The sequence below is a fragment of the Haliaeetus albicilla genome, chromosome 21 (assembly GCF_947461875.1).
Source record: "Haliaeetus albicilla chromosome 21, bHalAlb1.1, whole genome shotgun sequence".
NCBI classification, from domain to species: Eukaryota; Metazoa; Chordata; class Aves; order Accipitriformes; family Accipitridae; genus Haliaeetus; species Haliaeetus albicilla.
Window position 1 is genome coordinate 16,165,521 of NC_091503.1, and position 27,899 is coordinate 16,193,419.

Here is a 27,899-nt window from a genome sequence, read left to right on the forward strand (position 1 = left end):
CGTTCTCCCTGTGCAGGCTGCTTCCCTGCAAGAAAGTAGTTGTGGGGTGCTCTGGTGCTGCATGCCCAAGCGCAGGGTGAGCCACGGTGCTGCATCGGCCACAGCCAAGTGCCAGATGGGCAAAGGCTGTCACCTGAAAACACTCCTGGGGAGCCGTGCCCTCCCTTGATAGCAGATGCCAGAGCAGGGCGCTGGAGAGAAACGTTTGTAAGAAGCGTGAGGCTCCCACGGACAGCAGGACCTACTTGCACATTTCAGCCAGCCACCTCAAGTTTGTAACTGGTTTCCTTTTAATGATCCCAAGTGTTATTACAAGTGAGAAAGGAGCCGCAAGTGTCGTGTTCTGTATGCTCATTGACACAAGATGGTGTCTTGATGGAGTTGCAGCACTGAAAAATCTTTAATAGAAGCAATCGGAAACAGAGAATGCAGCGGTCAGGGTGGGACCTTTGGTTCTTGAGGGCAGACAGCACCTTGGGGCACTGTGCTTGGTTAGGACTTCGGGGGAATTTTGTCTGTGCGGCTCTGGTTGCTTTGTTTTCTGATGAGTTCATGCTTAGGAAAGTATTCAAGCATTTCGGGTGCAAAAAGCAGCTCTGAGATTGGAGCAGACTACCTGGTGATTACAGCAGAGGATGCCTGCAGCTGCTCTGCGGCTTAAGATTGCAAAATAAGAGGAAGAATTTTGTCCTCCAAGTAGCATTTCTGGAATGGGTGTGAAGAGTTTTTTCAGGGGCTTTCACATGTCACTCCTGTCTTAAAGCACCAGTGGGCTGAGGAACACCAGCAGCTCTGTAAATAACATCCTGAGGCAAGCATTTTTCACTAGGGCAGTAACTTTTGATCACCTCTAACAGACACCTCCCGTGTCCCATGAACACCTGACGAGTTTAGGTCCTTTAGCTGCTCTGTGTCTGTGTTGAAACATGGTGATCCTGTCTTTGGCATCACAGAAAGAGGGGGCTGTTGTGGCAAGGGTAATTCCTGACATCTCCTCTTCAACTTTGGTGATTAACTTGCACATTTCATGCTTGCCCACGTGTCAGCATCTAAGAGAGAGGGAGGTGTTTTCTCATATGCTGTTTGGTTCAGTTTTAAGCACTGTTGACCGCAGTTGCCTGGGCAGTATCCTCATCCTTCCATCTAAAGTCCTCTCTCTCCACATGTATGAGAGGCTGACCTGCAGCAGGGAGCCCCTGTGGGGGGCTGGTTTCACAAAGGCTTTTGAGCTCCAGAGGACGACTGCAAACTTCTTCCAGAAAAGTTGCTGGCTAAATTAGGTGGGATGCTAACGAGCACCTGGGGCTTATGGTCTTCCTCCCTCCTTAGTGCAGGGTCATACCAAGCTTGTAGAAATCTCATGACTCTTAGTTTTGGTTTTTCATTTGCGCCCCAAGGGATTTATCTGTATTCCTGCTTGCATGCCATCGGCTAGTTCAGAAGCAAAAAAACTGCATAAACGTGACATCCATGTTTGATATAGGTACTGAATTTCCAAAGTGTTCTTACGCTGCTTGAAACAAGAGGGAGGCATGTTTGTGACCTTATGGCTGACTTCTTTGTCTAATAATTTTCTTCTAGGTGAGAGACCATACAAGTGTCAAACCTGTGAACGGACCTTCACTCTGAAACACAGCCTGGTTCGTCACCAGCGCATACACCAGAAAGTCAAAAATGCCCGAAACCATGGGAAGGAGAGCGACAAGGAGGAGACCCAGTCGAGGTGTGGAGAAGACAGCGAAAATGAGTCTAGCCACAGTGGCACCAACCCCATCTCAGAAAACGAGTGCGACTCCGCGGGGGGCATCGGTAGCCATGCATCCCTCGTGGGAAGCCGAAAAGAGTCCCCGGCCAGCACGGTCAAGGACTCCCCCTGCAGAGAGGAGAGGCCGAGCGGGCGAGGAGCCAGCACCTGCCTCACGGAGCCCACCAAGAGTGCACAGAAACAGACCGCGAAAGAGCAGGAACCTCGGGGTAGCTCCGAGCACGAGAGGCCCTCAGGTTTCATTCAAGACTTGCTGGAGATGCACAACAGAAAGTCTCCCATGAATCACATCCTTGCCTCTGCAGACAGTGCGCCTCAGCTCTTGGGGGTTGAATGACTTGCTAGGAGGTCGGACCCGTCCCAGCATGCAAACTGAAGCCAGCAGAGCAAGGTTTCTGGAGTCTTGTTCTGGAAGAGCGACCTACAGCTGCGGGGAGAGTATGGCAGACTGGATGCGGTGCCATATGCCTTTCAGTATAATAATGCAAGAGACTACAGTACATACTGATTTGAGTGCCTTACTACTTTATTAGATCTTTTGGTATTATAGATTTTTTTCAAAAATGATTTTTTTTAATATTTTAATGAATTATTTGGAGAGGACCTTTTTCATTTAAGCATTAATGTTACCTTTTGTATTGGTGTGCGTGAGCTTGTTCTTGTATATCTGTGATAGTCGCTGTGTTTGTTCTCTGAGCTGGAAATGGGGGCAGTGGGGTGGGAGGCCCTTGGATGCCACAGCCAATAACTGGAAGAAAAATTATGTGAATTTCATATGAAATAGTCAGAGGAAATGCAGATGAGATGTTGATTTATTGTTTTTTCTCAGTAGATGTTCTTGCATTTGCCACATGGTGGAGCATTAAGCCTGTTCCAGGCCCGAACAACGTGGCAGTTGAAGGTGTTCAAAGTGGTTCAAGCCAAAAGCAGGAAACACAACGAATTTCAACCTCACGCTTGTTTCCACTTTTCAGCATTAGAAATGGTCTTCTAAATCCTAGGGGGTTTTTCTGGCCGTCACGGACTGAGCGTGTATGCAGAGAAGAGTTACATAGCAACGTAACCTATGGAAATTATGCACCCGCTGTTATATATGTTTGATTTGCTTCAGTATATTATTATTATTATTATTATTATTTTATTATTATTTTATAAATCCATCAGTTCGCTTGTCTCTGCAGTCAGCAGAAACCAATGGGCAATATTTGCCCACGCAGATGTATAACGCAGCTTGGATCCCCTCTCAAAATGTTTTTGACTTAACGCTTTCACCAGCTCCTCTTCTTATGTTGCAGCTCTTCTACTGTACTTTAAATGAAACCCTTCCTCTGACCGGAGAGTCAAATGGAGGCCAGCGAGGTATCATCACACCTGTACAGGGGAACATCTCACTCGTGGTGGGGTGCGAGTGCGTGCGTGTGGGTGCGTGTGCGTGCGTGTGTGTTGGGGGGAGAAGTGTGTGAGAACGAGGGGGCTGTATAAGGCCCCTCCATGTGCACAAGAAAGGCACTGCGAGTACCAGATTAATCTCGTTGCAATCACAACGGTGACAGCGTGTTACTTAAAGAGCAAAGTTACTCCGTCTTCCAGTTGAAAGCAAGCAGGAGAGAAATGCGAGCCTTACCGTCATCTTGCTACTGTCATGTTCTAGAGCAAGAAAATACTACTGGTAATAAAACTACAGATATAAGACATGTTAAAAATAAATAAAATAAATGAAAAAAAATTCTTCCTGAGATTTTGGGGTTGATGCTTGAAGACTTGAGGTGTGTGTCTAAATTTCATATCAATAATTTAACCCCTTTAATGCTGGCAGCTGGAATTTCTCCGTATGGCTCCTGTTGCCGGCAACAGGCGACGCTCCAGCTGCCAGTATTGAAGGGGTTAAGCGAAATGTATCCTACTGTAGCTGCGCATTTTTAGGAGTGCCCAGCGTTTTTGTTGTCCTTGTTGTTGTTGTCCTTATTGTTGTTTGTTAATTGTCCTTCAGTCATGACCTCTGGGACAGACAGAGCCATAATAGCGTTGCCGGAGCCTCACTGTGCTATTCCACCACTGCAGCCCCCCAGCCCAGCCCAGCCCGCACTGTGACCCTCCCTCTTCCCCCCGCAGAATCGCTTTTCCTGCTCTCACCAGACATGGAGGAAGTGGGCCTCGGACCCAGTCTATATTATATAATATATATATATCTATATATATCTATATCTATATTAAAAATTCTCCGAAAATTTCTGGAGACTGAAATCTCACTGTCCAGAATTCAAAGGAAGAGAAACGTTCTCGAGTAATATTCTTGCGAATAGAATAAGAAAAAAAAAATGGTTGAGGTATATGTGATTTCTATTTTTTTCGTGTTTTTTTTTTTTTTTTAAATAGGGATGTTTGAACCAGTTCAGAAACAAAGCTAACGCCAGATATAGATAAATCAGTCACAACCAATGATTCATTTGAAGCTCTATCCAGGTGCATTCTACTTAATTAAAACCAGTTCACGCATCCCTTAAATTGTTATTACTATTATAATTATAATAATAATTATTATTATTATTTTGGGTATTTTTGGTTTTTGTCTTTTTTTGTTTTGTTTTTGTTTTGGTTTTTTTTTTTTTTTTTTTTGCAACTCTCCACACTAAACTGCGCAATACTGTGGGGGAGAAGCCATTACTAAACTATATGCTGCAGAACAATGTAGCAAGTAATTAATTCCCAGCAGCCTGCCGGGACATCTGCTAGCAATAATCACTATTGATTTAAAGCTTTATTTAGCCTTTATCTATATCCTAGTAGAGTATAAGGTCTTGCCACATTTTATTGACATTTTTATTAGTTGAGTTTGACTGAGAACTGTTGCTGTTGTTGGGTTTTTTTTGTTTCCCCTCCTCCCCCAATATTAAACTGTGAAATTTATAATGTGTTTAAACTATGGGTGAATCTTAGGCTTTAGTTTGCATGTTCAGCTAATTTGTCTCTATACGATTTTTGTTTGAATCTTTTTATTTTTTTTTCCTCTCTCAGGGCTTTTACAAAAAACAAAAAAACAAACAAAAAAAAAGGATCTTCTGAAATTCTTTTGCCTGAGTTGCAATGGACTTAACATTGAGATAATTCAATCACTACATTAAGCACTTGACTGTGAAAGCGCAAAAAAAAAATAAACACAGGAAAAAGAAAAAAAAAAGAGAGAACCTTGTTTGAGGCTGTTGTGAAATAACTCTTGGGGGCTATGTGACAGTCTGATTCCATTTTCAGAATGATTCATCATCTTCTCTTTCCTCTCTGTATGTCTCCTTTCTCTCTTCTCTCTCTCTCCACGAAGGAAGTTTAATCCTAGTGATTTCATCCCATGCAGGAAACAGTAATAAATGTGTAGAATTCATATTTTTCTAAAGGGAACTTAAACTGCTGCTACGAATTGTGTACAAGACTGGTTTATGCCACATGAACAGAGAATCACACATTTGTTTTGGTACTTTTATTCCTCTTTTTATTCAGTTGTACAGTACTTCCAAATTCAAAATAAAAAGTAAAAGTTGTTCTGTATCAAACCATCTAAGCAATAAAATGTTATATTTAAAAATTATAGGTTACAAAATGGACGTGGCTCTTCTTGTGGGTTTGTTGTAACTCGCTTTCAGACTTCTCTGCTAGAGGACGACATACAAGCCGGAGCTTATCTGTGCAAACAGCATCACTGTTTCTCTTCCTTCAGCTGACTTGAGTTTAGATTGGAGATGATTGCAGCACGATCTTTGAAAATCACGTTCATTTTGACCACCCTTTTCTGGTAGTGAGGCCTCTTTGAAACTGTGCTTTTCCTCAGCGCAGTTCTTAACGTAGCAACCGAAGATGGCAGAAAAATACTTTGGTGCTGATTTTCCTGCACAGGCGTTGGGTCAGGGTTCTCCTTCGTGTTTTTTTATTAATTGTAGCCCCATCATCACGCAAGTGAGCGTCCTTCTAGCATGTTGTGGTGATTAACGGTATATCAGTCGTTTTCTGTATAAATTAAGTAGGTTTCTGCCAGCATAGTTTTCTTGCATAAATGTGTATGGCTGTGAAATCTTCAGGATGTATTAAAAAGCCACGTGCATGTGTCGAAAAGAGAGAAATCCTTTGTTTTAGCTTGTTGGAGCTGCCTTAGCTGCATTTTATATGCTTTCCTATAAATAAAACGCATTTCACAGGATGGTGAGCCAAAGAATCATCTGAGTTGCATATCCAGCTCTGGAGGCCAGGGAATCGCAGCAAAGCTGAAGCATCCACATCTTCCTAAGTCCTGGTGGGATGGTTCTTTCTGGTAGAGAAGTGAACCAGATTCAGAATCGGAGAGACATACCCAGGGGGTAAACTGCTGCTGGTTTCCTTCCTCTAGCCTCCTGTACCTCCGTGACAGAGGTTAAAATTCCCCACAGCACTCTGGTGAGGACCTGGTCCCTCACTGCCAAATGGTGACAAGTTGAAAGAAAACCAGTCAGCAGCCAGCTCTGCCCCAAACCGAAGATAGCTGACGAAGCAGGGCTCTGTGAACTATCTCTGGGTCAGCTGAAGGGGTGGAAACAAGATTTCTGAGGGAAGAAACCTGCAGAAAATCACTTTCTTCCCTTTCCCACCCGCTGGCCTGAGAAATGTCCCCTCCTTTTGGGAGACTGACGAGAAACTCATGTCCAAAGGGTGCGGGGACCTGTCATGAGGTGTAAAATCAAATGGGACGAGTCTATGTGGCTAGAAAGTGATTGTGACTAATTAATTACAAAATAGATGACTTAGAAGGCACTTGGTTCTTGGCCATGGAAGGGTACCACTGGTGTGTCCAGCCCTTTTCTCCTTCTACCTGAATTTGACTGTGACCATTCCCGAGTTGGGAACTTCCCTGCTCTTCTTGCCTCGGACAGGGTAACAACCTGCAGGAGGGCTGAACTTCGCTCCTCGCTGGTGCTTCCCTCCTCCTGCCTCCGCTCCTCCCGGCACTGACTCCTGTGGCAGCGATAGCTAGAGCTGGCCTGAAACACCAGGTCAAGGGAGGGACAGGGAGGTGGCAGTGGTGTCCCCACCTGCCTCTCCCAACGTGCCGCCTCCTTGCCGCATTCCTACAGCTCGTTTCCCACCTTTTTAAAGGTGAAGCTGCAGGAGAGCGGCACTGGATCCACCTCACAGCAGTGCCTCAGGCGTGGAGTCCGCGCGCTCAACCCAGAGCATTAAGGTTTGGGGAAGACCCAAGTCCTCTGCCACCACGGGGGTGCCTTGGCAGCGAGGGGCACCAGGAGGGTGTCTCTTTCCGAGCGTGGAGAATGAATCTGTGGCTGTGGACCCTCGGGATGGGCAGGAGGGCTGGTTTAATGTGGCAGAAAACCTTGTAGCAATCCTGAGTAGTAGGAACTGAGAACAGATTTCTCCTTTGCTGTGCTTGTTGTTTATTTCTCCTGTGCCAGATTTGTCTCTCATTTGGCAGGGAAAACTGCCAGGAGTGTATGAGGAATCTCTGGATGATGGGCATTTGGAATACGCTGTTGTGAAAGTGTTTGAACTTCTCTAGGGCCTTTCAGTAAAGGGTTGTGAAGCAGTTTGCAAACATCAATTAATAGGAGGCTGTAAATAAGAGAGAAGTTTGCCGGAGAAAAGGCTTTTCATCATGAAAGGCCTGATCTATTTTCATAATCTCAGAGGCAGAGGTTAATGTGGTGAAGGCCAGCTCTGCTGTGGGCTGACTTTCCGTCAGTGATTTTTAGCCTGTAACCACACAGGGAGCATGGCCGTGCTACTCGTAAAAATGTGTGAAGGTTAGGACAAAATGTCAACCAGCGGGGTCGGTGGCTCTACCCCAGTGTGTGATCCGAGCAGCTGGAATACGAGGAACAGCAAAATGTGCCTCTTTGCAGTGAGTATGCGAAGAAATGGTCCTGTGTGTGACTGTGAGTGTACTCAGGACTAGCAGCCCCTGCCCTCAGACAAGGAGCGGGGTGCAGGAACCAGATCAGTTACATTTGGGTAACTAACGGAACTGATGCGTTAACCTTTCCTCCCATCTCCTGTTATCCCATTGTAGAGAGAATGACAACAGCTTAGACTTGGTAACTAGATTTACGTTTTAAATGAGCAGCACCTGACTTTTAATGAACCTGCATTCAAAAGAAATACTTGTATTTTATTTTAGGGTGATGGCAGTGCTAGTTGTGAGATGTAGGCATGCTTTAATCAATAAATACTTCTCCCAAGTGTTTGCAAGTCAAGCTTTACCATGTGAGCTGTGCTTGGGAACGGAAAAGTGACTGGGTAAAATGTGGCTGTAAACAAAAACCATAACCTTTTCCATTGCTATTTTCTTCTATTTCTACTGAAGCGTAGCCCTACTTGATGCACAGGGCTCCCAGGGTAGCAGCTGGGGAGGAGGCAGAACGTGGGAGGACACGCGCTATCTCACGCGCTGCTGCCGAGTGGGACACAATACTTGTACATTTGCTCACTTTGCCAGTAAATCCCTTTTTGGTAGCAGGATAGTTAACACCATTTCATCCGTTGCCTTCAAGATGCTTATATGACTGAAGCTTTACGGGCTTCAAGGTTACATACGGCAGGTCCATTTTTCTCCACAGCTGGTGAAACTCAAAGTATCAAGCTGCCTGTGTATACACAGCAATCCGTGAAAAGTCTGTACCACAACACAGTGAGTTTGATTTCTGATGTCCTGTCTAGATCGTTATCTGCCAGTATCTTTTTGGAGTTAAAACCACAGAGGCCTTCTAGCACTACTACCTGAAACCCAGAATCAGCGCTGAGCTGGTTAGAAAAGCTTGCCAGGGTTGTAGGTAAGGGAAAGGAAGGGATTTGGAGAACCGAGCAACACATACACCTCATGGTAACACACTTTGGCACAGGATACAGAGCCAGGTGCTGCTTTTAATGCATTTGGTTATTACTTCTTGGTGAATGCGCTTCTCATAAGCAGTTTTGGAGTTTTTTCTGAACCAAAATATTCTCTTTAGCAGCTGTAAAACACCTGCTTAAAAATGAAAGTACTTAATTTGAACAATGCTTAAGTAAAAGTGATAGCAGCTCCTCCCAGGGTTCCTTGTGGCAGTGTTCTACTGAACCGCAGCTGTGCGATGTTTTGCAGTTTGTCAACAGATCCTTGGTGGCCTGTGCTTATTACTGCTGCAGTCAATCAGTGACATCTGTTTTGGTGCAATTCTACAAATTCAGCAAAATAGCAATGATGGGGTGATGGCCCTTGGGGATTGTCACTAAAGGAAAACTGGAGTAACCACACAGAGAGCTGCACCTAACTAAAGGATCAGTAAGTGACACCTGGCAAGGTGCATTTAACAGGAGCAGAGGGAGTTCAGTCTCAACAGGACGTCGAAGGAACATCTTGCCCTGTATGAGCATGGAATAACACCGAGTGAAGTCAGTGATCATTCTGGCTATGACTGCAACTGATGCCTCATGCTTCATCCCTGTCATACCTTGTAGTTGGGGGTGGGGGTAACAGCATGCTGCAGTACCACAACCTGCCAGACTACCAATACATTGGAAAGGAGATGGTTCCTGGGTAGTGTGGCTTTTAAAATACGAGCTAAATCCTGTTTCATTTGTTTTTTCTTTCTGAAAGGCTGCCTTTCCTGTGGTGCCTAACAGCAAGATGTGCTTCCTGGTTTTCAGCTTGCTTATAGCAGCAACCAGTTAGGATTAGTTGGGCAAAATGTCATTTCCAGCTGTGAGAAATAATTCCACTCTCTATGAATGGAACCACTATTACAAACAACCAAGCATTAACTTAAAAGTCTTAAATACTGGCTCTAAGGAAACTATAACATGCTTTGTAATCAAGTTTGTTAGGGTATTTACACTTGCTTCCAACTGTCACCAAAGTAACAGGTTATAATGCTTGCCATACTGTATGGGATAGTTATCAGATATTTAAATTCTAGCTCTTCCTTTCCAACAGAAATCTGCAGTAGGGTATTTTAAGACTTTCCTCCTTTCTGTGTAGATTCCTGCAAAAGAAAACAGTTTCTTCTTCCTGTCTCTCTTAGAGACTCACTGGTGGACTTGCCAGCTGATGTTGGGATCAAGCATGCTGTCACGGTAAGGTCCTGTGCACTGCTTGCTTCTGTACTGCTGTGGATCCAGGTTTATGCAAGGAAGTATGCTTCAGTGTTCTGGGTGGACTGGACTCTTTGATTCAGCTTTCATAGACAAAATACTCCAGCTAAAGACAGAATGTGGACCTATTTGTGTCTGAACATGGTCAAGGTGCACATGGAGTTAAAAGGCCCGATTTAATCTAACTTCAGTAGCAGGAAACCTTGCTGAGGAGCCTAGGACCAGGAAACCAGATGACAAAGAGGCAGTGTATATGCAGCATCACTATTATCCCTGCTTCTGCATACCTTAGGCTGACCCTGTAGCTAGCCATAGCCCTGACTTTTCCTGGAAGCAAATGCAAGACACTGTTTACAGCTTTTAGTTTCACATTGTCAGTTATTTTCTTAAAAGCACAGAAAAATGCAGTGCTCAGACTTCAGTGACCAAGACATAGCAAAGAATGATTAAGAAAAGACAGACACAGTTGCTCTAGCCCATCAATTTAGATGCTGCTCTTTGAGAAGGGACTAGAGTGCTCTTGTCCTTGTCTGTTGAGAAGCAGCTGTCACTGGCTTGGGAGATCCCTCAGCTGGCAGCTTTTGGTATTGCTGGCTATAATATTTTCCATCCAGTGAACCCAATACTGTATTTTGTCTTCAGGGTAAATGCTTTAATCACACATGGTCCACCAATGCAGCTTCGTCTGAATGAAAGCTATACTGTCTAGCTCTAACCAGGCCCTGTAAGGCAGGACTGTATCTGTTTTACTAGAATATATACTAAGGTTATCTTGAAAATTTCTCTTGTCCAGACACTTGTATGGCTATGTGCATTGACTCAAAGTATTCTCTTCACTATGTGAAAGAGCCAGCTCTTAAGTTACGGTTTCATTATGTGAATTTAAGTGGCCTCAGTTAAGGCAGGACAAGCTGTGGTTTCCAGGTAAGCTGAACAGACTGAAAGTGATGAGGAAAGACAGGTTAAGTTTCAGTTTTCCCTCACCAGTTAAGAGACTGGAATGTTGTAATGCTAAGTATTGGTTAATATAAAATTTATAATCAAGACTACTAACAGGAAGGGACAGAAAGCCTACTGAAATTAAGACTGCAGTGGCTGGCTTAGAAATAATATGAAGTCTCAAAAATCCATCTTTATCTTTTCAGGGAAAGATGAGGCAGACTTCAAATTTGAGAGTTATTTTTATGTTCTCTGGGAGCTAAAAATACATATTAACACATCTGCTTTTAAGTTTTCCCTTATTGATCCACAGATCTAGTTCACAAATAAAGGAGTCTCAGTATCCCTTAATTTTAAGCCATTTTTGGTTTGCTTTTGTTAGCTTTTTTCCCAGCAAGGCTTACCTTCTTCTGTTTGGATGCAGTATACCTGCTTGAACTCCTACTTTCAGTATTATTGCCTGGAATATTGTTTGCTTGGTCAGACAATGGCATGCACTTTAAAGCTATATGTATTTGGCCTTGTTACAACCTCATGTCTCAGCAGCCTTTAAGCATCTTAACAGATCCTCTTCATGCTGCCTACAGTTTAACAATAGATTATTCTTTCTGGAAACGTAGGGGACTATGGCTCAGATCAGAATTCAAGAATTTACTCAACATTTTCCCAGGGCCCTCCCTTATTCTTATAAAGAATTTTAATCTTAATACTAGTCCATTGTCCAAAACATCACAGAATACTTCCTCACTATTATTCCCATTCCAAATACACTTGTAGAAAAGCAGCTTTTTAAGAATAGCATGTTTTCACTCTTTGCATATTTGCTACTGCAGGTTTCTCATCAAGGAAAAGAGCACCAGCAAACCACTCAGGCTTTTTGGTGCCATATTCATGCTTTATTAAAAAAAAACCAACAAAAAACCCCAAACAAAACCCCCAAAAAACAAACTACACAATGCTAAGAAAAAAAAAAAATCAAGTTTACTTTACAAAAAACCTGCAGCCATTTTCAAGAGATCTGATCTCACTTAGAAAGTCAGCAGGTAAGAAAGTAAATGTTAATTTAACATTTTGGTTGCAGTACATCATCTGAACTTAATCATCCAAAACAATCAGTCATTCTTAAACTGACTGTTGATTGTGTAGATACAATCACCTATTATTACTTGATTTAAAAAAATCCCTGGGAAAATTTAGAGATAAATGGAAAAATGTCAGAAGAATGTTATTTAGCCCACCTATAAACTCTTGCAGAAACATAAAGATCTTTCTGACTTTGCTCTCCTCTAAGTTAATTACAATTCCTCTGTGTATTTGAGAGAAGTCTTAGTGTAAAGCTGCTATAGTCGGTGAGGGGATTAAACTTGTATACCATCAATCCATGTAGTTGTCCTCAAGTTACACAAGTGCTATGTCTCATTGTCTCCATGGAAGTGTATTGTGCAAGTCTCAAGTAATTTCAAAACACTCCTGAAACAGCCCTTGTGTCACTCCTATGAGGTAGGTACTGTCCTTCCTTTGGACAAGAAAAGAGAACAGACTCTTAACTGCTGCTCAGTACATCAGGCACACTGAAAAACAAGACAACCAGCCTACATTGGTATTTGACTTTCCTGCTGCTTCCCTAAATTCAGAGCTTTCAACCACAACATTTTGTTTAGCACAATGCATTCCAGGAATAAACAGCAAATTATGCTTTTGATTAGATCCATTCTAAGGTAAGGAAGATGTTCAGCATAACTTGTTTTGAAACAAGCAGAAGCACTGCCGTCACTAGTCTGCTCCATTCATCTCCATGGCCTACAATTTAATTATTTTGTACATGAAGAATAAAGATGATGCTTCATCCTTTAGTCTGACAGCAGCCACTCTTCGTTCTCAGATTAAATGATACTAGGGAAAAAGTGAACTGCTGTCACAATGCAGACAGCATACAGAGGGATACAACTATCAAATGCAGTTCAAGTATAGCTAAATTAATGCTTTGCTACCACTGTAAACATGAATTCCAAAGTTTTTCTTACCCCAAGTATAGCCTCATTAAGACATCACAATTTTTAAAAATTACTTAAAGAGCTGTGAGAAAGGAATGAATAGTAGTCCTCACACTACAGCCATAGTTTATTTGCAGTCTAAAACCATTTTAGCATCTCTTACTAACAAGGAAGAAACCCTAGTCCACATCTTTCACAGCCCTTGCTTCTCTTCTCATAACCTTACATGAGCAGTTGTATGGTAGCATAGAAAGCTTGCTGAAAACTAGGCTAGTAAGAATGCTAAATGATACAAATGCTTGTGATACCACATGGAAAGGGGTGGCATAGAGACCAGCAGAATGGCTACTTGTTCCATCTTCAAGTCAAGGAAGTTATACTCTACTCAAATGATAACAATAATGATATCCAGTTAATGTACCTGTGACACTAATCTATCTGTATATGTTTAAAAATTGAGTGGAAAATTCAAGTACCAAAATAAAAGGTTAACCAAGAGGATAAAGCAAAAACTATGTTCTCCCATTTGAAGAAATCTGTAGTCAAGTGGCTTATTCACTAGAAATAATGTAAGAGATGCCAAAGTTCAATTACTACTACACACTAGAATGTCATTGCCAACTTTCAACTACAGCAAACTAACAACAAACATGAAATTCAGAACTGTTACTTCATTTATCATGAGCAGGAGTAGACTGCTGGCCATTCTTATGAACTGCTTCTGGCTGAGAAAGTTACTATGAACCAGCCACAGTGAATGCCAAGTTGTAGGATCAGAAAGACAGTCTTGGTACAACCAGACTTTCCCATTGCCAGTTCCCATGCAAGTTGCTAAACTGTCTCCTCTTTTTTTCATGCTTAGAACTTAAGCATTTGGATGTTAACCACTGAGTGCAGAGGAGAAAGCAGAAACCTTCAAATACTTATTCCTTATCTGTACAGTGCTTCAGTCCTTCACTTCTCTTAAGTCCTAGCCTGTGTAAGATTTCTAAAGGCCCAACTTGCTCTAGAACTCAAACCAGTAAGGACTAAACTATTTATCTGAACAAATAAAACTAGGATATTACAAATTATTATCTTCTGTTCTAATCCTTTGTCTTTTTTCCCTGGAGTACCACTGTATCCAGAGCAGTTATCATCACCCCCTCAAAAGAGTACCTTTCTACCTTGGAAAGGATTAGAGTATACAGTTTAAGATTACCTATTACCAGAAGGTAAAAAAATAAAAAAATCTCTTGACTTCAGGTTAGAGACATAATCCAAGAGAGGGAACTTAAAAGTTCAGTACATCAGGTGCTGTGCAATAGCTACAGGGCTTTAGTATACAAAGCATTTAATACATAAACACTTTGTTGAATCAATGCAAGCTTGAATGTAAGCCCATGAACCTACCACAGAACCAGTCAGATTACATCACTGAAGGCAAACAATGCTGTTCCACACAATTTGAGTGGAGATACCTCTTACAAACATAGCATTCAATGGTTTGCTAAGTGATCTGTATGATGATTCAGCAATCTTAACTATTAAAATTATTCTGCCTGGGAAATATAGAATATATAATATAGAAAAATATTTCATATTATCAGGAAGTTGAACAAAGCATCTTTGGGGTTGCTTTTCCTAGTCTTATCTTTTCCATAGCAAGATGAGTCACAAACATCTTCACAGTTCATTCTGGCAAAGTGTACAGTAGAATAGTGCCAGTACAGGTAGTTTCAGAGCTTAGATGCTTCAAACATGCTATGACATCATTTGCAAGTATTGCTCAGCATTCATTGGATCAGAAGCTCAGTCCCTGCAGAGCAAGTTTAGATCTAAAACAACACTTTGACATGTGGGGATCAGGAGGGGAGGAAACAAAAACAGAGGTCTCAAATCAATGCCTCTTCCTGAACTCAAGCTTCCAGATAACCTTCAGATACAGGAGGAGATGCAGTTGAGATGCAAACAATTCAAGCCTTGTCCAAGTGCCTGAATGGCAGCAAACTGACACTCTGCATTATCTGATCTTTTTACTGTCAGTGAAATCCCTGAATGCAATGGATGTGGATCAATACCTCAAGTACCTGGTAATCATGTAAGCTGTGCCTGCCACAAAAGAAAAATCACATTTTGATTGTATATAGCTTTTCTGCTGTAGTACTGAACATGCAGTGAATAATGGATATGCATCTGTGTTACTAGTAGGAAAGACAAAGTAATTTAAAAAAAAAAAGAAACTCAGACCAATGTACTGAACAGTGGAAAGAAGTTTGAGATTTAAAAACTGCAAAGGGTGGATTAAATAGTTTGCCATTTAGAAAGATTATTTGAAGCCAACAGTTTTTCAAATTCAGTTTCAACTGTGTACAGTAAATGTAAAGTCCTTGCCCCATGTAACACTTTAAGAAAAGTCCACATTGATACATATGGCATTCTAGTTTTTGTGAGAGAACCAAGAACTTACTGAAAAGTTGTTCTGGGTTATTCAATAATTTCTTGATTAAACATTGCAGAGCTACCACTATAATCAGAATACCTAAGCTGCTGGCACAACTCAATAACTAACCATTTAACAAGTTGGGTATAAAAAAAATTTATGTAGTAATACCAATTCAGCACACAAATTCCATGCTTCACAAGTTCTGCTGCTGTGTAAGAGTCTTCCTAACATCTATGCAGATAAATTCAGATTTTTAGGTCACTGCATGCCCAGCCAGATCAAAACAGCAGTAAAATATCTACCACTACAAGCAGCTATACCCAATTGTGCCTTTAGAATGCAAACTATGCAGAAATCTAGATGATCAGTGCCTTGCCACTGAAATAGGACCACGCACACAAACTTCAGTGTGTGCACACTGTAGAGAATGAAGTTACTTACTGAAAAAGAAAAATGCATACAGATTCCAATACAGACATGACACAATCAAGACAGATTAAGTCACTGGACATTCAGATTATGGGGAGGAGAAAAATCCTTCAAAGACAGTGTACAGATGACAAGCCAGCATTACAAAGAACTCTAAAGGCACATTTCAGGTAAGATGGTTCTGTTAAGACCAACTGCTTACACACACAGGCACAAATCTTAATGGCTACCTCCCCCCCACCCCCCAACAATTAACAAAAAAAAAAAAAGAGAAGTGCATTTTCAGTAATATTAACACCATTCAGTTAATCTGTTCAGTCCAAATGTTTAGCAGTATTTTCCTTATGGTGATATGGATTCTCTGCACTACTCCAATCCAAAAAACCAAACCAGGCAGGATTAGTAAAGGTTCAACTGTTGTACTAGTTAACATTTACTCATCAGAGCCCACTGATCTCTTCTGTGCCCTCTTGTAGGGCAACCTCCTTGGTGAAGCTTTATCTAGATAAAAAAAAGAAAAGTTGCATCAATTGCTACAGCTACTTCAGATTAGATGTTATGTGACCATGTATTTTTCTCCCTCCCAAACACAAGCCAAACTGCCCTTCTAGTGCAATGCATCACCACAGAGAAACCAGTTCAAACAACTTGTTATGACTTTAATTATTAGCATCCTAAATAGAAGGTAACAAAAAAAGAATGTTCCTATTCTGTAATATGCAACTCCAGGGTGAGGGTTGTTCAATTTGCCAGTTACTAAAATGCAAAAAAACACTCCAAAAAACCAAACCCCACACAATCTCCTGATAAAACTGCATGCTCTGCCATTTAGAAAAGTTTCATGTTCATTAATTATACTTTTAGAAAGTTAATGAATTTTGATCATTACTAGTTCGAGTTTACCTGTCTGAAGAGTATGTGATTGACCCTTCTTTAGACAGCTTTGTCTTGCATGACATATTTCCACATTCATACAGATTAACAGCAGAAGACAAGTGTTTTGGTTGTGAAATAATACACTTTTCCAGGAAGCATCCACATTTGACTATGAAGATGTCACTTTGTAATCAGATATCCCATATGGGGAAGCCACCCAGCTTTAGCTGTATGATCACTGCATGCCAGAAGCATCATCCTACATTTAAGACTTCATGACAGGCCTATAATTGTCCTTTACAAGGATGGTCCTTACATAGGTAGAATTTCAATCCTTGCAATATTGTAGAGAAGCTACAATACTTTGTACGAAGTGCTAAAGTGGTTGCTAAGTGTATCTGTTGACTTAAAAATGCCCATTTTCTTAAACAGAACCACCTCCAGTAATTTCACTGTTTGGAGTATGTACAAACACAAGGAGCAGCCATCACACCTTCACAAGCCAATCAGTACAGTATGAAGTGTCCTTCAACAACAAAATAGTCAAGAACCTCTGAGGAACTTGAAGGCCACATATTTCAAAGGATTCTAGTGTGGATTTCTAGTTAAAACTAACCTGGAGCTGAAGAAAACCACAATTAAGAACATAAACATCAGTTTTTCCTAGACTTCAGGTATTAAGATATGAATCCTTATCTATCTTAAAGGGATGGGGGACAGGACCCAAACATTGCCAGCATCAACCCATTTAAAGACAGTTTGCTCTTCAGAAAAAAATAGCATTTAGAACTTCAGTCTTTCTTGCTAGATTGAGGCTTTTCAAATTCCTGTGTCTAGATTTTATACTATCATTCTTGTGTCTCACAGAAGACAGTGTACAAGCAAGCTAACATTTTCAGAAGTAAAACAACGGTCCTTATACCTATGTAATATAGGTACAATTAAAAAGGGTGAAGGAATCAAAAAAGTAAAGTCCAGCTCCTAGCACAACTTCGTATCAGAGCTAAAGCCTCTAGTCCTTCTATACTGAATAAAGCTCAGAATATGCTTATTTCATCAAAACAGGAGTCTTTTTCAAGTAAAGGTAGTTCCTGCAAAGGGTTTTCAAAGCACTTGTCCAGAATGCACTTTAGGTGAGGCTCTCACTTCACACCAGCCAATGCTACTGGTGATAGGAGTTCACCTGGGATAAGGAAGACCCAGGAAGATAAACCTGACTATTAAACTGTTATACCCAAGGCTGAGGTTTGTTTCTCACTGAAACAAGACGCGCTCAGCCATTGGTCATAATCAGTCCTCCACCTCCCTCATGTAACATCAGATTGACACTACAGCAAGATAGCAGGGAAGGCAAGATACACATCTGCATTTTAGATAAAGGGTTCTGGGAACTGGTAGAGGAGACAACAGTAGTTCAGCAATATTCTGCTGAAACTACATTACTATAATACAACCAGAAATAATACATATACATATTTATAATATATGAAAACAAATTTATATGTATATAAAATGTGTTTGTGTGATTGCGTGCTCATGCTGCATCACCAATCACTGCATGCAGGAAGCTGTACTTCTATCCATGCCTAATTATCACATGGACAACACAGTAAGCACTTTCACTCTTTAGATTACCAGAATTTGCCTCACCTCTTCTACTCTGCACTGAAGCCATGGGAAAGCAAAACAGAAGAAACAGCAAGAGAAGTTAGAAATATCTATAAACACACAAATGGTCTAAAGAAATCAGATATTTGGTTTACTGCTGGCATTTCAGATATCAAGTAGAACTTAGGCATTTGGGCTTGTGAAGGACATTGATATCAAGACTGTTGTGGTTTAACCCCAGCCAGCAACTAAGCACCACACAGCCGCTCACTCCCTCCCCACCCAGTGGGATGGGGGAGAGAATCAGGGAAAAAAAAGTAAAACTTGTGGGTTGAGAAAACAACAATTTAATAGAACAGAAAAGAAGAAACTAATAATGATAGTAACACTAATAAAATGACAATAGTAATAGTAAAAAGATTGGAATATGCAAGTGATGCACAATGCAATTGCTTACCACTCACTGACTGATACCCAGTTAGTCCCCGAGCAGCGATGCCCACCCAGGCCAACTCCCCCCAGTTTATATACTAGGCATGACATCACATGGTATGGAATACCCCTTTGGCCAGTTTGGGTCAGCTGCCCTGGCTGTGTCCCCTTCTAATGCCTTGTGCCCCTCCAGCCTTCTTGCTGGCTGGGCATGAGAAGCTGAAAAATCCTTGACTTCAGAGTAAATATTACTTAGCAGCAACTGAAAACATCAGTGTTATCAACAATCTTCTCATACCAAACTCAAAAACATAGCACTGTACCAGCTACTAGGAAGACAATTAACTCTATCCCAGCTGAAACCAGTATGAAGTCTTAATGTGACTTTGGTTAATACACACTTATAATGCTTATTTAAAAGCTTTGGTCTATAGGCAAAGTTCCAAACAACTTACAGAAACTTTGAGATGATAGGTATTTTCTCCTATTTAAACCTCCTTTGTGATCCAGGTTTTGGGTAGAGATTTTATACTGTTGAAAAAGAGTCTACAGAACAGATTGTAAAGGTCACCAATAGTCATTATTGTATCAACCAGTGAAGTTTGTTCTGTACAAGAATAGACTGCTAATGTAATAGTCTAATCATTAAGCACAGTGCTTCAGCCAATTTTTTATTCCCTAGAAGAGATGTATGTTGTTCTGAGAAACTGGATCAGCTCCTTATTCAGTTACAACTAACTGATTAAGTTTGTTATGTTCTTGTTTGTGGAAGGCAGACTACTTACTTATTTGATTTAAAGTTTCTTGGGGAATCCAGCTCATATCAACATCATTCTGATTTGATGTTCCCATCTCTACTTTCTGTACTGGTCTTTTCCTCTGAAAATTCAAGAAAAAAAAATTTTCTTTCCACAAAGTTTTGATAGCACAAGTATTAACTAGTAACATTATATTTAATGAATTGCAATTATTTCACTAAGACACAAACTTAAGGCTAGTCAATGTACTAAGCTGTCTTTGTAGCTTAGCTTTAATTATCTTTACCACTAGCAATTTATTCACTGAAGCTTGGTGTTAACACTCCTAATGCCTCACAATACTTATTCCACACAAAGATACCAGGATTTCATGCATGCCTAGGCAAGTTGATTATACATGTTACAAAATACAGCTGATTAATAATCAAACTTTGTAATGACCCATTTTGTTATACTTTCTCAGATTAGTGCAATATTCTCGTATATCACCTTGCAAAATAGATTTCAAAGGACAACAATCATTCCATGCTTCTTCCCAAAGGAAGCTACTTCAAAAATATCATAAGCCAGACTGCATGAAGACATAACCTATGCACTGCATACAGATGAGACTTAAGCTTTCAACAGCTTTCGCTTGCCAGACCATTTACATGGACAAACTCTTAGCTGTTATAGCTTTATAAATGGAATCCAGAGGCCCTAATCAACATTATGGCAAAGCATTGATAAGAATAAAGGACTAGACAGCTGTTTTCCCCAAAGTTTGAAATAGATTAAACTAAACTAATAGATATAAATAGAGAGCATGGGGAAAGTCTACCCAGTAAGTATTGAATCAGTAGCTGCACACATCCACTGGAAGGTATCAAAGATTCCAATTCAACCACTTCAGTGTGGTGCCAAAGAGCAGACCCAAAGTGCATTAGGTAAATAATCTAAATGTCTCCAATAATGAACATTTTTTAAAAACCATTTTTTCCAGTAATCTTTAAGGTCTTAGTTCTAAAAGTAAGTCTTCTAAAGTTCTACCTGTACCATCATATGCAAGAAGCAATTACTGAATTGTTTTCTTTTCATACCAGTAAGGTCTTGTATTAAGAAGCACATAGACAAAATACACTACCCACCTTCCTAGATTCTAGTAACTGATGTAGGCCAACAATGACGAGTAGACCAAGTCCAGCGAGGAACATGTACATGAAGATCCTTTAAAAACAGTTTAAGAAACGATTAACTAAAAATCTTAAGTGTTTAATAGAGTTTACAAAGAGGCATAGAAACTAAGACTAGCTTTGGCCATGTGCCCACTCGATCTTTCCTAAGAACTTTTGTAGGGGGTGGGTGGGGAAAAAAAAACTATGAATCTGAAACTGAAGTGCTAACAAATATTAAGTAATTATTCTGACTTTGATTTCAGAAACTGTAATCCTAAATTTAATTCTGAACAACAGAACATTTTAAAAGTGCTATATGAACTGAGAAACTGTTATAAATAATTATTGAAATTGAGTAACTGCAAGAACTCTTCCGCAGTATCACGTTTCAAGACATTGGGTCACAGGTAATATTTATATTTGTGACTGCTATAACCACTTACAAAACCCTTAAAAATCTCTTGTATGCTTTTAGTACGCGACTGCAAAGCAAGTACTGCTAGGATACTAATTTATTGGCAACAAAGCTTTGAAAGGCCTTGCTTAACTTGTTCTGTGTTCCACAGTTAGAATTCTACTTATGCAAAGAATCATTTTTTAAATCTGTACATTTTCATTTGTTTTGAAGAATTCCACCTGAAATGCCTGTTGATACTTAACAAGAGGTGAACATAAGTTATATCTAAAATTAATCTGGGGAGCAGGCAGGAGTTTACAGGTAAAGAATCTATTCCAAGTTGAACATGTTAACTCAGTTTTATGACAAAGAAAATTATGGAATTAGACTACAGAAGAGACTTAATTGAACATCCCTGTTCAATTTAGGGTAATTATCTATTCACAGGACATTAACTCAAATTGGTTCTAATAATTTGAATTCTTGAGAGCTCCTTTATCAGAGTATCACACATTTTCAAGTAACCAATTGTTCTGTCATTGATGCTATTCTCTATTTGAGAAATATGAATTAATGCAACAGCTATTTCTTTTGGTTGTCCTTTTTTAAAAAGAAGCTTGCTCAGCCGGGAATTTCTACCTGTGGCACGAGAATTCAAATATTCAGCATTATCTACAAGTATTTCTGAAGTTTTTTTTAACTCACAGGTTCTCTTAAAATTCCACTCCAGTGTTAGAATATTTAAAAGCATATCAGCACAGCATATACTTGCAACATACAAGGCATGTCAGACATTCTTAGTCTTTAAGACAGAAAAAAAACCCCACACTCCCAAAAGATACCTGCTACAGAAAGGGGTTAGTGCCACAAAGAATGAGTGTTAGTTCCTCTATCTCATACTCCAAATACATCTTTCAGTTTATGTAATCTTGGATTATACAGGAGTGCTCCAGAAGCAAGTTATTCAGTCTCCACAGTAGGACCCACAGTCCAATACTATGGACCCTCTGCATCTTTAAATCTCAGGAAAAAGCACAGTAGCATAACAAAAGCTTAACAGCTTTGAATTGCTGTGTAGCTGTATAACATAAGGTCCTATTCCAGGCTTAAGCCCTCTGAGCCAAAACAGATGTATAAAATGCTCACTGACTTAGTACCAATCCTGAAGATCCCTAGCATTAATACAGATCTTAATTTGGGGAAAAAGATCGTATTTTCAGTCTATCAACATTTTACAAGTCAAATGCCTGCGATTCCAACAGCAAAACACAGCAGACCTAACATTCAATAAAATGAAGATATAAAAACTATTCTCGCTGGCACCATCAATAACCTGTTCTACCAGTGTACCAACTAAACCTGAATCTCCAGCCTCCTTACGTTTCTCCATCCAGCCCATCTTCTTTTTCAATAATTGTAACAGTTTGATTGAAGACAGCATCTTGAAACACATTGCCCTACAACAAAGTTTCCACATAACATTTTAAACTCATTTCTTGAACACATACACAAGTGTTTATCTTTTTCCACGTTCTTGGAAAAATTCTAGAAAGGAATAACTCCTGCACAAGACCTGATGAAGTTTATAAGCAGTGCAAATTTGACTAAACACAAAAGCGCAAACTTTTTAGTGCAAGTACAAAGAACAGTCACATCTAGCCTTCAATATGTTATTTCCTGTAATGAGATATTACATATGAAGGGTTCTCATTAGAACAATCAAAACATAAAGGTGCAGAAGCCTGTTAAACTTTGACCTGCACTAAAATAGAAAAGAATCCCCTGTTTTAATCCCCATTTATGCTTTTGGATAGTCTTCCCCCAGATTGCAACTACTAGCCATTTATTTGCTCAAAGTCAAGTTTGCAGATGGGATTCAGGTTGATAGTTAGGTTTGTTAGCAAAGCCCAATCTGAAAAGCACAATGAGATTTAAGTTATCCTAAAGAAAGCTTTAGGTTTTGTGGTTTGGTTTTTTTTTTTTTTTAAATGACTACAGTTCTAAGGCATTCTAGCTTACACTGTAAGTCTAACATATACAGAACTAAGTGTACATGGAGGGGTATTGTGAAACATGTAGACAGTCTCTTACTGTGCTTATGTATCTACTGATTTGCTTAAAAACCACAAAGGCATTCACTTTCTGAAGAGGCAGTAAATTGACTAAGCAGTTCCTTCCTGACATTTCCACATCAACTAGAAAGATTAAAGTGAATTACAACATCGAGCTTACATTTACATCTCTGTAGTTGAGATTGATAACTAGTCCAAAAGGACGACCACCCATAGGCTCAGCAGGGATGAAAGAGTACTCAAATGTGGCTTGTCTCTGTGGTGGAACTACTGTATTCAGAGGGAGAGCTGTGAAGTTCTGGATATAAAACTGGTAGTCTTGAGGATACCGGAAAGAAGCATCGAGAGACTCGACAATGAAATCCTCTGTACCCTTATTGGTGAAGCCCACCAGGAATTTTACGATGTTGTTTGCTGGGAAGTCTAAAACACAAAAAAATATTCAACCATTAGAAACTTCATACACCACATCTAGCCCATTTCTAAACAGAGAGTGTCTACAACAGGTTCTGGTTTTTTAGAGCATCACGAAGATGGTAGATTAGCACAGGACTCTTACCTTCACCTTTCACAAATAAAATGGTTGTATCGGCACTAGGTGAGGCTTTAGGTTCTCCTGACAAGTCTTCTTCCTCTTTTTCTTCTGTCTAAGACAAGAGACTTTTTTGAAAAATCCTATAGCGAACAGCAAAGCAAAGACCATGCTCATTTCATGAGAATCCCACGTGTCAAAGCATGCAACAATGGCATGCATTAGGATCAATTCCTGCTGCTGCAGGATTAGCACCTAGTCTGTTCTCCCTCTAGATTTGACTAGCATAGTTTTCAGCATTTATCCTTCTACTCGTATTTGACACAGTGACTAATTTCAATTGCACTTAGCTCTATTGAAAGGTTTCTTATCAGAAAGCAACAGTAAGGTCTCTGTTTAGTGGTGAAAGGAAAATAATAGAATCTAAATGTTAAGTGTTCACATCTAAGCTATTTCTATTTAGAAAACAAGCATTTCCAAAATTACAGACAACCATAAGGCAAATGAGAGTTACTTTCGCTACAGAGGGAGTGTTTATAGAAGCTTTCTATTCAGTGTTCATTAGTTAAGTGTTACATATGCCTGGAAATCGTTAGACTATTGGAACTAAACAGGTTGGTGGATTCACTTGTTCAAGCTCACCTTTCTGATGATTCACTTTTTAATTTGGCAAAGGCATTAAGGGCTTATTTTCCACATGGGGATCACTGGATCACCGCCTCCCCCACCAAATAGAAACAAGGCTGATCCCATTTTGAACTGTCTGAACTAATTGCTTGCAAGTTAGTTAGATCATTTGATTTCACTGCTTAAACAACCACTTGAAGTAGCAGGAGCCTATTGGATTGGTTGCACATGCACCATGAGCTAGGGAAGCCATGAACCAGAGCTGAGCACCTAGTGCAAAACTGTATCTTCTATTTCAGTGATAAATAAAAGAAACTGCTTAAAAACTGTAATGTTTTGTACCTGAGTCATAGACTATTCATTAAAAGCAAATTACATCCAAAAGGTTATTTAATAATATTCTGTCAATACTGAATACCTAGCATACCTTCTACCACTTAGCAAAGCTGGCCAACCATAAGCTCACAAACATACCAACATCAATAAAAATCTAATAGAACCGAAGAACAGTTTACCAGGTCTCCATTTTTATTATGCATGTCTTCTCCTCCTAATGTCCCAAACTTTCTTATTTTACACTAGAAATTTCGAACTTTTTGTACCAATTTAAGTACACTAAGCATCTAGCAAGCCTAATACTTTACTGCTACAAGCAGATCACATAACTAAAGTATTTCACTTTGTCAAGATGAAGCAACTGACCCCCAAACAGCAATACAGCCACTAGTAAGCAAAAACAGGCTGCAGAACAAGGTTTTCAGAATTAATACTGAACTTAACTAAGATTCTGTTGCCCCTTGAAAACAGGTACCAAAGCAACCAGAATGAAGTAGTCCTGTACCCCAGTATCCTCCTCAGTTTACCGAGGCACAGCTTAAGCTGGAAAAAAGCTACGAGGGGCTCCTATGAGAATCTGGTTCTCTCATTTGGTGTACAATTACCAAGTCTGTTGGCTCATCTTCTTCAACTTCAGCTTCATCATCTTCATCTTCAACTACAGTATCTTCCACAGCTTCCTCATCTTCTGTAGCATCTTGAGCTGCAACTAATAAACCTGAACCTACCAAAAGAAAACGCAAATACAAGAAAGCCTTTTCAATGTCTAGTTAATCAACAGAAAACTGACATTGTAGTACAATTTTCAAACTAATGTTTGAAGAATTTTAACTTTCTGAACTACCCATTTATGTGCCAGTAAGTTCAAAACCAAGAAGTCTACAGCTGGGTAACAAACTTTCACACAGCAATGCTTAAATTCACAGAGAGCAAACAACTTGCCTTAAAAGCTATTGTTTAATTTTTTTTTTAACATGTCATCATGTTAAAATATTTTAATTTTGTTTTGTCATTACAAATGTGAAAATAAAAAGACATTGCTATTGCTGGGAAATAAATTTAGCGAGTACTGTTTCTTCCAAGACTAGCGAGTTTAACAAAAGATTAGCATGTCCTTTACATCCGCTGGTATCAGAACACTACATTTTCACACGTAGTTAAACAGTTACTATTTTTGCACTTATTTTCATTCAAGTTTTAAAATATAAAAAAGGTCTTTTTAAATATGACCTCCTCAGTATCATATACTACTACACCCATATGTTCAAAGAACCACAACACTATTCAGAAAAGAAACCTGATCTAGAGCATGGCTCCAGAGCAAGGCTCCAAGACAAGAACAGTCAGATAGTTCATCGCCTCTTTGCTTTTATGGAGCCGAGTCTCATACATTCAAACACTGGGCAGATATGATTAATACAAATAGTAGCCACAGGACAAAGTTCTGTCTGTTTGCAGTTTAGAGCACATGCAGGCTAAGCTAAGAATTTTTAAAACATGTACACAAAACTACAGATTTTTTTTTTTAAAAAACCTAACGTCTTCCAAAAATGAAAGAGTAGAAATGAAGGAATGATTGATTTACATAAGCCTGAAAAAGATCTAACTGCCATCAGTACACATTTAAAATAAATATTTAAAACCTTTCACAGGGAATAAGAATCCTTGACCAGGACAAGTATATCCAAGGACCTCAGGATTGTCAGTCATAGCTAGAAAAAGCAAATGCAACCTTCCCCCCAGTGCCTTTAGAGGATACACTCATAGCCTTTTGCTCAGCCACGTGCAATACTTAACATAAGACTAACAACAGTGATTTCGTTTGCTGAAGTTTTAAACTTTAAGTCTACAAATAAAGATTTTTTTTTTTTAAAGGAAAACTTTTGTATCTGAACAGCCTACGGGTAGGCTACAGGCATTCTCCAGAAGCAACTGCGCTAGCACGTTCTCCTAGACCTCTAAATTCAGAGTTTTTCCCAGGGATGTCAGAAGGGCTGCTGCTGATGTGGCAAGAGCGGGAACGGCGAGCCGCCGGCTGGGGGAAGCCGCTGCCACCCAGCCCGTGCGCTGGGCGAGACGGCTACCCTTCTTCCCTCTTCCCAGGCTTCGCAGCAGGGAGGGCAGTCTTCAGACGGTGAATCAGATAACGCCGCGGTGTAAACAGAGATCAGCGATCTGAAGGACGCTGGGGGTGGGGGGTCGGAGGGCGGGCGGGCAGCCAGCGCCTCTGCTAACGACTGACGGCAGAAGACAGCACCGCCCCAGAGCGGGAGCGAAGGAAAAAAAAAAAAACCAGACCCGTTGCCACAGCCTCGAGTGGGTTTTGAGCGGGACAGCCCCCCCCGGGGTGGCTTTCCGCGGCCCGTTTCACCGCTGGGCCCCAGATCGCTCCCCCGGGGCGGCAGCACCGCAAAGCGCGGTTCCCGCCGCCGGTACCCCCCGCTCCCGCCTCCTCGGGTCGGGGGTACAGCCCGGCCTCCACAGAAGCAGAACCAGGCACCGCGGCCCCGTCCCGGTCCGAGGAGGGGAGCCCCGGCCGCGGCCCATGTGCGCAGGGAGGCCCGCGCCCGGCGGCGATGAATGAGCAGCGCCCGCCCCCGCCGCCTCCTCCTTCCCCTCAACGGCAGGACGGCGAAGGCGGCGCTGGGCTCCCCAGGCCCGGCGGCAGACGGTTCTCCCTCTCCCCGGGAGCCCGCCACCCGCTCCCCCAACGGCCGCTACCGCTCCCCCAGGCGACAACGACCGACCGACCGGCCTCACCTGGGCCGCCGCGGGCGCCCCCGAGCAGCAGAGCGGCGGGGAAGGCGAGGAGAGCCAGCAACAGCAGCTGCGACAGGCGCCTCATGATGAGGATGGCGGCAGTAACAACCACCCGGCACGCGCACACACGCCTCACCGGCCGGGCGCCTGGCGCTGCGGGCTGTCTAAATGGCGGCGGCCTCCATCCGGGGCCGCTCCCGCCCCGGCCGCGCCCCCCGCCGCCCCGCCCTCCCCCGCCGCAGCGGACGTGGCTCCGCCGGGGAGGAGGTGAGGGCGGTCACGTGAGCGCAGCACGCCCCCTCCCCTCCGTGCGCATGCGCCGTCGCCTTCGCCAGGCGAGGCGCGTGCGCGGTGGCTTCCCGCCTTCCTTCTTCCCGCCGCGGGGGCGGGCGCCCTGCCTGAGGTGAATCGCGGCTGAGTGGCCCGGCCTGAGGCGCGGCGGCTGTCGGGGAAGGGCTGGTAGCGGTCCTTCGGCGCCCGGGAGGTCGGGGTGGGGTGGGGTGGGGTTTCCCTCAACGCCCTGGGCAGCGGAGGTGCGGCTCGCGCTGCCTGTGAGAAACGCCTCCGGGCGGCTGCAGTCTGCCTGGGGGAAGCGGTGCCTGTGTCGGTGTGGGGCGGCTGTCGGGGCGGCCGTGGCCGCAAGAGGTGGACGGGGTGGGGGTGTGGGAGGGCAGGGCCGGTTCTCTGCCAGCCTG

General features: G+C 41.7%; 2 protein-coding genes across 11 annotated transcripts in view; one reads left to right on the forward strand and one right to left on the reverse strand.

The window, feature by feature from the left end:
- The window catches only part of RREB1 (ras responsive element binding protein 1), a 127,384-nt gene extending 122,023 nt beyond the window's left edge, over positions 1–5,361 (forward strand). For 7 of the 8 annotated variants that reach the window (XM_069809041.1, XM_069809046.1, XM_069809040.1 and 4 more), the window contains one exon: positions 1,582–5,361. In XM_069809041.1, the coding sequence (XP_069665142.1) occupies positions 1,582–2,102 (521 nt within the window). In that variant the 3' untranslated portion in view covers positions 2,103–5,361. The remainder of the gene's footprint in view (positions 1–1,581) is intronic. The other variant, XM_069809047.1, reaches the window with a different exon arrangement.
- Positions 5,223–27,410, reverse strand: SSR1 (signal sequence receptor subunit 1). Of its 3 annotated transcripts, XM_069809048.1 has the most exons (9): positions 27,205–27,409; positions 25,050–25,168; positions 23,509–23,596; positions 23,110–23,372; positions 22,258–22,334; positions 20,454–20,532; positions 19,354–19,447; positions 16,090–16,153; positions 5,223–6,059 (listed from the first exon to the last, which is right to left on the reverse strand). In XM_069809048.1, exons 1-9 carry the CDS (start codon positions 27,287–27,289, stop codon positions 6,035–6,037), a joined length of 894 nt encoding a protein of 297 aa, XP_069665149.1. In that variant the 5' UTR covers positions 27,290–27,409; the 3' UTR covers positions 5,223–6,034. The 3 variants fall into 3 exon arrangements, with proteins under 3 accessions (XP_069665149.1, XP_069665151.1, XP_069665150.1); XM_069809050.1 differs by lacking the exon at positions 5,223–6,059 and having other exon boundaries at positions 11,028–16,153; positions 27,205–27,407; XM_069809049.1 differs by lacking the exon at positions 5,223–6,059 and having other exon boundaries at positions 16,056–18,193; positions 27,205–27,410.
- Positions 27,411–27,899: the final 489 nt, after the last annotated feature.

Coding starts and splice junctions, on each gene's coding strand:
- SSR1 (XM_069809048.1), bottom strand. CDS start 27,289: ATGAGGCGCCTGTCGCAGCTGCTGTTGCTGGCTCTCCTCGCCTTCCCC. Junction 23,597..25,049: donor AAGATGAGCCAACAGACTTG/GTAATTGTACAC, acceptor CTCTTGTCTTAG/ACAGAAGAAAAAGAGGAAGA. Junction 16,154..19,353: donor AGAAACTTTAAATCAAATAA/GTAAGTAGTCTG, acceptor TTTTTTATCTAG/ATAAAGCTTCACCAAGGAGG.